We start from the raw sequence: 12,234 nt of genomic DNA, 5'->3' as shown, positions 1-12,234 counted from the left end.
TACCACTCTACATGCATTTGTATATTTGGTAATAACTTCAACAGCCAATATTGACTTAGTCCCATGTGAAAGGGCTCTTCTATTTCATTCTTCTGCCAGTTTAATACCCAAGTATAGCCGAAGGTGGTGGATTGCTTTCAAAACTGTATTTTCTGGAGAGGAGAGTCTTGACAGTTTAATGCTTTTCTGAGCAGGCCTGTGGCATCAGACAATTATTCTGCCCTGTGTTCTAAGGCTTAGTTTGGTACAAGGCCTCTTCAGGGGCATTCCTTCTAACTTAGTAAGCACATGAATGGTGTGACAGTCTGGGGGCGTGGCAGAGGCCTGCTTTTAGGCTTGTACAACTCTTTTGGCAACTAATCAAGTCAGCAAGCCTTCATTCCCAGGCAAATGGTCCTGCTAAAAATAAGCAGGCAGAAACTCAATGCATTCAGATCTAAAACTGCCCAATCTTTTCCTAGGGTTGGACTTTTCCTAGTGTTTTCATCTGAGAAACCTTTTGTTCAAAATTTTATTGATGCCTTTTTTTTTTTTAAAGCCAATCATTCCCTCCCCTTCTTCCATATATGTATGTGTGTCTGTGTCTGCATGTGTATACACATGCCTCTTCCTTCCCATAGTATACCCTCCCTCATAATAAAGACAAATTGCTAAGTGAAATACAGTGACAACTCCAAGTGCCCTGTACTTTTGTACCTATTGTCCTCTAACTTCTTCTGGTAGGAGGAAAAAACTATTTCCTCTAATTTTTCCTGGACAGTTTTCTCAGTGTTTTGTTGTACCACATGGTACATTTTGCTTTCTTTGCTTTCTGAATTTCTGTGAGGCAGTTCCAGTTTTTCATATTAGAGATATCTTTCTTTTTAGGTATGTGGTGTAGGACATGTGAACTGGTTGGCCCTTACTTGGATAGGTGGGATGGGGGAGAAAGAATGAGACTTTTATTTATAGAAGAGCTACCTAACTAATCATTATCTTTGGCAGGATTTAAATCTAGATCTTCCTGATTCACGAGTCCAGTGCTCTTTTTGTTGCCTCTGAAGATTGAAGATCAGTGGAAAACCACAAGTTTTCTCTTTCTGACTGACTTTACTTGGTAGCACAAAGGCTCTGCTATGCCATATCCCTGTTGAGTTCCTAGAATTTAGCAGGGTGCTCAAAAAGCTATCTCCTTTTTAATAGTCCTCTCTAGAACACAAGAGATAACATTGCATTGGATTGTTTTAAAAAGAATGCACTGGATGGGGCATTCTACTAGGTGGTGTGATAGATAGAACACCAGCCCTGAAGTTAAGAGGACCTGAGTTTAAATCTGGCCTCAGACACTTAACACTTCTTGGCTGTGTGACCCTGGTCAAATCACTCACCCTCAATTGCCTCAGCCCTCCTCCCCCCAAAAAAAGAAGAAAAAGAAAAATTGCACTGGATAGCTTCATTTAGTCCTTTTGAAAAAGGAAGGCTTAAATTAAAAACAGCAACAATAAAATACTCTAAGGGTGAAGGGAAGTGTGGTTTAGCAAGAAAATTAAACACTAATCTAAGGACTCTATTTAGGAAAACTGTGATAATGCACTTTTTAATGTAAATGACATATGTGAAGCTTAAAAAAATAGTAATAGTTCATTTTAAAGCCATCTTTACAAAGCTTGTTTTGGTGTTCTTTATTATATGTAAGGAAAGTTCTCTGGGATAGCCAAAGACCTCCTTGCTGAAGGACTATTTCTCCAAACTACTAATTCTACATCTGGATAGCTTTTCCTCATATCAAGCCTAAAGACATCTCTATCAGCTATTTCTAATTCTGCCATCTGGAACTGAGCAGAATATTTTCTATTTGATCATAAATTAGTTAATTGGAGAAATTATTCTGTCTTCCTTTATTATCCTTTTATTTTTAGGAAGAATAAAGAGTAGATTGTCTCAATTGGATAACCCAATGGCAAGTAAATTTCTTGAGAGCAGTCTTAGTGTATCCTCTGTGCCTTCCGCATAGTAAGCCTTTTAAAACAATAAGGATCTGAATTTAAGATTATCTCCAAAGACCAAATTATTTCTAGTGATACGATTTAAAAAAAAGACAACTCATGAATAAGGCAAAGAAAATGGAAGAACTCTATTTCAAAATAAATTTATAATAAAGCTTTTGTATAGACTAATGTACATGGTTCTTATCTTGTTAATAAGTGTTTGTTAACCTGAACTTATCCTGAAGACTGAAAATACAGCTAAACATCCTCTTTTAGAGAGATTATATAACTCCCTGTCGTTCAGTCATTCAGTCATATGCAACTCTGAAAACACTATTGTTAACCAACTATCCATAGGGTTTTCTTGACAAAAATACTGGAGTGGTTTGTCATTTTTTCTTCCAGTTTTATGCAAGCAGAGATTAAATGACTTGCCCAGAGTCACACAGCTTGTCAGAGCTGACAGGTCAGATTTGACTTCAAGTACAGTGCTCTAGCCATTCTACCATCTAGCTGCCTCTAACTTCCTAGTGGCAAACAAACAAAAACCACAGACCTTTCTCCATGAGAAAGAGGTGGAGAAAGAGAGATCCTTATTAATTTTCTCATTGAGAATACTAGCAGAAAGGAGTACCTCAAAAGACAAAAGAGATGAGATAGCAATAAGCGGAGCAAGACAAAACCCTCCAGAACAGTGTTTGTCCAGTCTGGGATGTTGGATTTACTCAATGCAAGAATTCTTTATTGTGATCAGGATTTCTGTATAGGAAATACTACTGTAGAGGATGGCATTGTATACTGGAATAGCATTCTATTTACAAGCTTGAAGTGATTCTTGGGTATCTTAAGTACAACCATTGACAGACCTAAAATGGTTATGAGATCAAAGCTTAGGGTAAGAAAATTGAGAAATAAAATGGTATTGGATTAGATAACTTCTTTTTTTTTTTAAGTCCCTTATTTTCAATACATGATCCTTTGTCTGTTAGAATAAGTACTTTTTGCTTTCTGATATAGTTCTACTTCTCCCTCTACCCCCAATATGAACATGAACAGCTCTGTACCCTAGATGACTATGTCCTGATAAAGCAGCACTGGATGATAATACCTTCTTGAGAAAACAGCCTAGGAGGTTGAGGGGGGGATATGGGTTAATTGTTTCTTAAGAGGCCTAGTGCTGAGTAAAAGTATAAATGTGACAGTGATCATGCTTGCATGGAGAAATAATCTCCCTATCCTGGCTACTGACAGCTGGTTCTAAACATTCACAGTCTAAATCTAAATTGGCTATAGCATTGCATTGATTGGCTATAAAGTAGGAGAGCTGAAAAAAAATTAAGTCCTTCATATAGAAATTCTAGGAACAAGCAACTTGGGAGGGAGGGAAAGATGGGGGGAGGTGGGACATGATGGCTCTATTTAGGAAATGTGATTGATACTTAAGGAAATATGGTTGGTCACCTGAAAAAAGGAAGAAGGCATCATAGTCACTCTTGGGTTTCCTTTTGTAATACTGGAACTTCTTGTGGTCTTGTTCTTTCAAATCTTAGAATATAAGTGATTTAAAAAAAAAAAGTTTGTAAAGGGGAATTTAAAAAAAAAGGCAGTCTTGCTCATAAGTCTTTGTATTTTAGTGGGATTGGTTATTATTGTGTTATACATGATAATTTACAAGAGTTTAGTGCTATTAACTTTAAGACTTCGAGATTTCTTATCATTCATTCATGTCTGACTTTGGGCTCTATGGATCATTTTGTCCATGGAATTTTCTTAGCAAAAAATACTGGAAGGTTTTGCCATTTCCTTCTTCAGTGGATTAAGGCAAACACGAATTAAGTGAATTGCTCTATAATCACATAGCTTGAAAGTATCTGAGGTCAGATTTGAATTCAAATCTTTTTGACTTTGGGCCCAGTGCCCACTAGCTGTGGCCCAGTGGCTCACTAGAAGGCATCTAACTTCCTTCAGATTTATAGAAGCTGTAATTTCCTCTCTCCCTAACCCTCTATTTACCTTAAGGATTTCATGATGTAGCTAAAGGGGGAAAAAAAATCATCTGGTGACCAAGTCAGTTACATTTAATTAAATTGTCCTTGGACAATAATAAACATCCAATGAATTCAGTCTTTCCAGTTAGGTGATGATTGCTGGACTTTGCAGACAGGACCATCAGATTTCAAATCAAGTCTTAGACACTGGCTAATCACTTGCTGGGCCAATATCTTGACATTTGCCTGCCTCAGTTTCCTAATTTATAAAGTAGGAATAATTGTTGTGAGGATCAAATGATGGCCTTTGTAGACCTTTAAATATTCTATAAATGCTAGCTGATATTATTTGTCCTGCTTGGTAGATGGGACCTGCCAGAGCTCTCCCTAACAGATCAAGGATGTTCCTGAGCCTTCTTTTTTTTCTTAATACTCTTACTTGGTGATCTCATCAGTTATCAATGGCCATATATTCACTTAATATTTCTCTATAGATATAGAGAGATAATCTCTATAGATAATATATCCAGCTCTAATATCTCCCCTGAACTTAAGTTGCCTATTGGATCTCTTGACCTAGATGACCTTGTAAGTATCTCAACATGTCCAAAAGACTTCATATTTCTCTCCCCACTTCACTATTTCTGTCAAGGGTATATATCATCCTTCTAGCCATCCAATATTGTAACCTTGGAGTTGTCCTAGATTCAGTCCTTCTCATTCCCCTTATCCAGTCTGTTTTCAAATCTTGTCATTTCTATATTCACAAAATCTCTCACATACAAATTTTGCTACTATGTATTTTGCGCAGAGTTACTTTGAAAAGGATACTCAGCTCTAGCTTTGTACTGAGTCATCCCTTACTCCTGGAATGTTCTCCTTTCTAACTTTTGCCTCCTGACTTCTTTCAAAATTTAAATCCTGCTTTTTGTAGATAATCTTTCTCTGTCTTTCTTATTTTCACACCTCCTCCCCACCAAACATACTCCCCACTCCAGTGTCTTCCCTCTAAAATTACTTAGCAATAACATTGTGCATATCTCTCTATGTACCTAGGTATTTCCCATTAGAATATAAACTCTTTGAGGGCAGGGACTTTTTTTTTATTGATGTGAAGGGTTCTGGATTTTTTTTTTCATCTTCAGTATGGTTCCTGGCAACATAATAAGCACCTAATCAAAAAAAAATTTTTTTGGGAGGGGAGGGGTGCTGCTATTTTCTTTTATGGGCATAATTCTTATATATACACATATAAATATTTTTTATTTTTATTTTTCCAATTACATGCAAAAATGGTTTTCAACATTCACTTTTGCAAAACCTTGTATTCCAAATTTTTCTCCCTCCCTCCTCTAGAGAGCAAGCAATCCAATATAGGTTAAGCATAGCAGTTCTTCTAAACATATTACTATATTCAGTATGCTGCACAAGAAAAAATCAGATCAAAAGGTGAAAGAAAAACATGAAAGTAAAAATACTATTCTTTGATCCACATTCAATCTCCATAGTTCTCTCTGGATGCAGGTGGCTCTTTCCATCACAAGTCTAATAGAATTGCCTTAAATCACCTCATTATTGAAAAGAGCCAAGTCCATTACAATTGATCATCACAAAATCTTCTTGCTACTGTGTACAATGTTTTCTTGGTTCTGCTCACCTTGCTTAGCATTAGTTCATGTAAGTTCTTCCAGGGATTTTTAAAATCATCCAGCTTCTTATTTCTTGGTAGAACAATAATATTCCATCACCTTCATTTACCATAACTTATTCAGCCATTCCCTAATTGGACATTTGTTCAGTTTCCAGGGAAGTCATTTCATACTTCCCTTTCTCCTCCTCCAATAGATTTCTCTATTCTGTGACCTCTACCCTAGGATACCTAGACTCTGCCCATAGATCTTCAAATCCAATAAAATATAAACTTTTGAAGAGACTTTACTATATTTGGACCCAACTACCCAAGCCTTCAGGCAAAGATTACAAATGCCTTATAACCTTATATATAATGCCATAAATATATAAATAAAATGCCTTATAATATTTCCTGCCCTTCCCTTCTCAGTTTGCATCCTGATTCTTGCCAGATCCTAGATGATGGAAAATGTAGCCAAAGACAATATTTGATAAAGTTTCATTATATTGGATAATATGCTAATGATATCTATAAGTCTTTTGTCTAATGAGATTTTGGTTTCCACACAAAGTGGATCTTGTTTGGGGGCCTAATCTCTTCAGTCATTAAGAAGTCTTAAGAACTTAGTTATCTTACCTTTTTTCTTTTATTTAATAACATTTTATAAACTTGATAGAAACTACAAGGATCTTGGTAATAGGAAGACCTGGGCTTACATTTCTATTTTTCAGGCATTCTGGCTATGTGGCCTTGGACAAGTCCTTTTATCTCCTAGCTCTCCCTAGCTCTTCAGGAATATAAATTAGTAAGTAGAAGCTTAATCTACATGAATGGAGTCGTTGACCATTGGGAGAGTTTCCTTTGGCATTAAAACATCCTACCCATAGAACCATAGATGACCCTTCCTCATAAGAAAGGGAAATTCAAGCAAAACATTCCTTTATTGTCATTGTATCTGGTTGTTTTGCTACCACAAAAGAACTGCCATGAATATTATGGTATATCTTAGACTTTTGTATTTCTGTCTTTAACCTCCATGCTTCCCAGCTCCTTTCCTCAGAAGACTGAAGAACAGATAAACATTAAGAAACTAGTTTTCTTAATGTCTCCCCTGAGAGGTCTTATGTTTAACTCAATTTATTTCAACTTCATTTTAAAAGTAGATTGGCATTTGAAACCCAGATGGAGACCTGAGTTCTTTGAATTTTGAATTGGCTGGGCTTGTTTCAGCTATTAGTGTGAACAGTCAACTTGACTGTAACCTGACCTCTAGGGATCCTTGAGAAGAGAGGACATGAGGAAAGTTGTTTAAGGAGGATGAATCAAACCATTAACACAATCTGACTGATGACTTCATGCAGTGGGGAATACAAAAAGATTGCCGTCTATATCTGAGGAAGTATATATAGGGGAGACAGATCAATCTTAGTCTATGATTGGTGTGATGTGAGTATAGGCATTAAATGTTAAGGAGGAGTTCAGAGAATCAGTGAGTAATCACAAAGAAAAACTGGCAAATTAAGCAGCAATCTCAAGAAAACAAATTTCTGAGGTGCGAAGACTATGTTTCCATACATTTATCTCCCCAGTTTCTGGTACATCATTCTCATTTATTGTTTGATTCAAGGAAGCATAAACACATTCAGATATTACCTGTGTAAAAACAAACATCACTGTCTCTTTTCACTGCTAAAACCTTAAGAAAAGTTTCTATTTTCTGCTTCTACTCCGCCCCCCCCCTCCGCCCCACTTCTCAGCCTCTCACAATGAAGCTTATTATTCTTTCATTCTATTGAAAAAAATTGTCAACACAATAATCCAGTTACCTTTTCTGGGTCATTGTCTTCTTTGATATCTGCGGTTTAATACCAATTATTAGTAACATTCTATATAATCTTTCTTTTCTAGGTTTTCATTCTACCTCTCCCTTCCATTCAGTCTCCTTTATTGTCCATTATGTTTCCTGACCCTTATGTATAAATAATCCAGAAGGCTTTTTTCTCCTTATATTCTGTCCCTTGGTGATCTTATTAGCTCCCATGGGTTCAATTAGCACCACATGAATGGCTCCCATGGTTTCAATTATCACTACACAGATGACTCTCAAATCTTAGATATTGAGTTTCATCTTTATTAAACTCTTGTCTATATTTCCTGGATACCTAGATGTTCCCACCTACATCCCTACTGAACTTCTTCCTTCTCCCCCCTCTCCCCTGACCCACTTTCTGAAGCATATCTTCTATTCCCCTGCCCCACACCTGACACTAATAGTCTCATAGACATCTAGAGTTGTAATCCAGAATCATCTTGGACTCTTCATCTTCCTGTGCCATCAGTTGCCATGTTTTATAACTTCTACTACATATCTCAAATCAGTCTACTTTTCTTTTAGGTCATTGTATTAGTTTTAGTCTCTTGCCATTATTCATCTGAACTATTATAAGAACCATAGGATTGTTTTCCCTACAGCTGATTTCTTCTCCTCTAACACATTCACTACATGGCTGCAAAATCATTCTAAGTCCCAGATCTAACCATATTACTGTGCTTGAAAGGCTGCCTATTGTATCTAGAAGAAAATAGAAATTCTTTACCCTCACCCTTAGGTCCATTAATATCCTCATTTTGCCTTCTCCTTTAACCTACTCTATTCCAATCATTCAGGTTTGTTGGCTCTTGCCTGAACTCTTAATATACCAGTTCTTTGAGCATATTAGCATAGGCCTGGAACATGTATTAGCCTCCCAGAATCCTCCTTTTCTTTCCAGCTCAGGTGCTGCTTCTCTCATGTATCTTGCTCTCTTTATTTGCTTCTAGTTATGATAGTATTCTTTCTTTACCTAGATTCCTAATTTATGTGCCTAGAATGCTGTCAAGATCACATCTTGGGCCCCCCCGCCCTCATTCTTGACATTTTTGTGTTTAACTTCTTTGTATAGGTTGTAGTCTCTTCCCCCTTAAAGGTAGGGATTGTTTGATTTTTCTTTTCCTAGGAAATCCTAATACCTGAAACATAGCAGGTGCTAATAAATGTGTTAATGTGAGTCAAGTTTTCAGGTAGGGAGGCTAGTGTCAGTTGTGATGAGATTGAAATATAAGTTAAGAGTTTTACAGGAATCTGAATAGAACTTGCATTGAGCAGGAAGGCAATAAATAGTGTTTATACAGTGTTTGCAGATTTACAAGACACTTTACTACCTTGATTCTCACTATTCCAGGTAACCCCAATTGGCAGCTGAGAAAGGGATACTAAGACATTAAAAGACTTATCCATGCTACCCTAGTTAGTAAGTATGAGTCAGATATAGAATTTGAAGCCAGTTCTCCTCATTTCACATTCAGACCTCTATTTACTATATCAAGATGTCATTTCGATAGCTAAGGTTGCCAGTTAGGAACAGTATCTTGAACCTCTGCAGTTTTTCTTTTTGGTCATTTACTTGAATTTAGGTGTATTTTTGAATGGGAAAGTTGGCATGAGAGTTGTTATGAGATTAGGATTCAAGTCATCCTTGTAAAGGATTCTCTTAGATGTGCATTGGGCAGGAAAAACAAATAATAACTGACATTTTTATAGTGCTCATTAAATAATTGATAATGAATTTTCCCCTTTGCATTTGTGTTGTAGTAGGAGGCTAGAAATATCAGAATGGGCAACTTGCAACAACTTTTTGTTTAGCTGGATGATCAACCTTCTTCTGACTTGTGCTACTTTTCCCATTTTCTATAGGTGTAACTGCAGAATCTCCAGGATGGCCATACAGTTCCGTGCAATCTTCCCCTTAGCCTTGCCTGGAGTGTTGGCACTCATCGGCTGGTGGTGGTTTTACTCTCGGAAAAAAGAGCATGTCAGCAGTCATGACCGGCAGACAGGGGCCACAGCCAAAGATCTAAGGACAGATACCCCAATTGAGGAATCCCTCTTGAGGGAAAAAGTCTGCTACACCAGGGTAATGCCTTTGCCATCAGATGGTTCACGGCATCCAGAAAAAGAGATGGTAACTATGGATAAATCTCCAATGGAACTTGTAAGGAAAACATCACAGCCACATCTGCTTCCAAGAAAATTAGATTCTTCTGGAACCACTGATACAAAGCTTCGATTGAACTCACGCAAGGAAGATGGTGGAAAATTGGAAAAAGCAGTGTCTCAAGAGGAAACAAGGTCTCTTCCTAAAGAATCATCACTTCCACCCCTGAAGGATGCTTTGTTTCCCCATGAAGCATTAGAACTACAGAAACTAGAATCTCCATTTGGTCGAATACCTGGAAAAGGCTGGCCAGGCCATTTGGAGGTCCCTTCTGAGCAACATGGCTCCTTGGAGAAGGCAAAGGAGGCAAGTGGAATAGAAGGAACAGGTGATGCAGCCATGGGAGAGAGTGTGTCTGAAGAAGGTGGCTTGTCTTATGATCTTGGTGCTGAAACCAAGATTAGAGTTCCCAAGCAGGATACCATGATGGAAGAAGAAAAAGGGAAGGAGAATAGATCTCGGGGAGTGAGGGCAGTGCAGAAGGAAGAGTGCCTGGGGAAAGTATTGAATAGCTTCATAGAGTCAGCTCAAGCAGAATTGTCACAAGAAGAACAGGCAGTGGCTCATCAAGTCAGAAGCAACAGGTCTGGAGAAAATTACATTGATGGAGGCCACTTCACAGGAGAACTGAAGAAAGGAAGTTCTCTAGAAATGAGAGAAGATTTTGAGCAGGCAGCCATGAAAATTATTTCCAAAGTGATCTTAGCAGCAAAGGAAGAATTACTAGGGAAAACAATGGGTGACCTTAAGCAACACAACTGTCAACCCTCAGTGAGTTGGGTTGAAGGCCCAGTGGAGGAGCAGAGCTTTGTTCTAGACATGCAGAAACCTGTGTTGGGACAGAATGCTTCAGATCCCAACAGGGCTGTGGTTGAAACACCAATGGCATCAGGAAAGACAGTGGAGCTGGAAGTAGTCGGCCCCCCACCTGGCCCTGAGGTAGACGATCTCGGTCACAAGCAGAAGACCTATGTGAGTTGTCTGAAGAACAGCCTCCTGTCCAGTGTGGCCCTTGATGACAAGCCAAAGAATTCTGCCCAGCGTATCTCCCTGGCAGCGGGTTCCCCCCAAGCCGTCCAGTACAGTGAGTCATTTGAGGAGGCCAACATCAGGGTAGAGGATACCAGCTGTGTCTCCTGCATGTCAGAGGACAGCCAGAGGGCTCAGTCAGTATCCTCTAATTGTTCAGATTCTGCAGGCACTTCTGGGCTAGAAGATTCTTCCTCGGAGCTCAATTTAAGCCTCAGCAACAAGCCACTTACCTCTCCACTGCTGGAAAGGACTGTGTCCTATAGCAATGGAGTGTTGAAAGGGGAGTCCTCTGACTTGGGGACAGAGGATAGATGGACCACAGAGACAGAAGCTGACCAGTCTGGAGGTAGGAATGTCTCAAAGTCACATAGAGTATAAAAGTGGAGTGGGTTCCCCTTTATTCTGGCCCCTGTTTCCCAACAAACAACACTTTTTTGTGTGTTTTTAAGCATTTTTTTTTTTAAACCCATGATTTCAGTTTTGTGGATTGTCCATTTAAAATTCATTCTTAATCGACCTAAAAGACTTTCGGATACTGTATCCTTAGCAGCTCAGCTGTGTAATTGAGGTGTATCTGAGGGCTCTTAGGTAACTTTTTGGGTCAAAGTGATGAAACTTTGACTGGAACAGTGTTGAATGTGTTCCTCTGTGGAGGATAATCTCTGAAAATTGAGCTTGTTATTGAAATCCAAAAGCAGACTATTGGTCTATTTTTATTTAAAGGAGAATAGTTGCTCTTTTGGAGATTAAATATGGAGAAGATAGCTTTTTTTAAATGGTCTATTTCTTTAATGTGTTCTTTACTTGAACTTGTTTATGTCCTTTCTTCCTTTCTTGGGAGGAAAGTTCAACAGATGGGCACTTTCCTTGGTAGCCATAAGATATTGAGACTTTCCAGGCTAGTCCCTATAACACTTTTGATTTGTGGAAATCTGGTAGAGATTTCCAGCTAGCAGTCAGCAAATCCTGGGCAACTGTAATTCCAGTCCAGAGGAGGCTTCCTGTGATTAAAAACTGTCTTTCATCCCTTAGGCTTCTCAAAACCAGACCCAGACATGGAATATTTGAATGGGCTAATTCCTCAATCAGCAGTTCCCAATCCTGGGTTGGTTAAATCACAGAATGTGTCAGATCATCTCATGGGATGACAACGGTGTTCCAAAACCCTCATTTCAATTGTTTTAAGGTTAAAATTGATTTAATGGCACAGGCCATTTCTTAGGTTACATACATCCTTGATCCATATGATATAAAATAGGTTGATTCCAAAAGGATAGGGAATGGCTAAGATCAGGCTTCTTTCAGTATAATATTGATGTATGATAAATAACTTAACTTTCAGATAAACCTTGGACTCTTTCATAGGTCTTTAACATTGAGGTAAAACACATTCCTTCTTGAAGATAGGAAAAACTCTCTTTAGAGTCTAAAATTGTTGCCCTAATGTTAAAAGGTGGCTTGTGTCTAAAAGACAGTTGTTCCAAAATGGAAACACCTCAACCTATTTTTATTCTTTTTGAACACCTTGGAGGGGAGGACTCTGCTGGAGACTTGCTGCCCTTTCACATCAAAAAATCTGA

General features: G+C 38.3%; 1 protein-coding gene across 5 annotated transcripts in view; it reads left to right on the top strand.

Annotated features, from left to right (window-relative positions):
- The window catches only part of AKAP1 (A-kinase anchoring protein 1), a 68,947-nt gene that overhangs the window by 15,386 nt on the left and 41,327 nt on the right, over positions 1-12,234 (top strand). For all 5 annotated transcript variants that reach the window (XM_051994232.1, XM_051994234.1, XM_051994231.1 and 2 more), the window contains one exon: positions 9,322-11,000. In XM_051994232.1, coding sequence (XP_051850192.1) covers positions 9,344-11,000 — 1,657 coding nt within the window. In that variant the 5' untranslated portion in view covers positions 9,322-9,343. Of the gene's footprint in view, positions 1-9,321; positions 11,001-12,234 lie in introns of those variants that run through there.

This window comes from Antechinus flavipes, chromosome 4, assembly GCF_016432865.1.
Source record: "Antechinus flavipes isolate AdamAnt ecotype Samford, QLD, Australia chromosome 4, AdamAnt_v2, whole genome shotgun sequence".
Taxonomy (NCBI): Eukaryota; Metazoa; Chordata; class Mammalia; order Dasyuromorphia; family Dasyuridae; genus Antechinus; species Antechinus flavipes.
The sequence above is the reverse complement of the archived record's forward strand: the minus strand, read 5'-3'. Positions and strand labels throughout refer to the sequence as shown.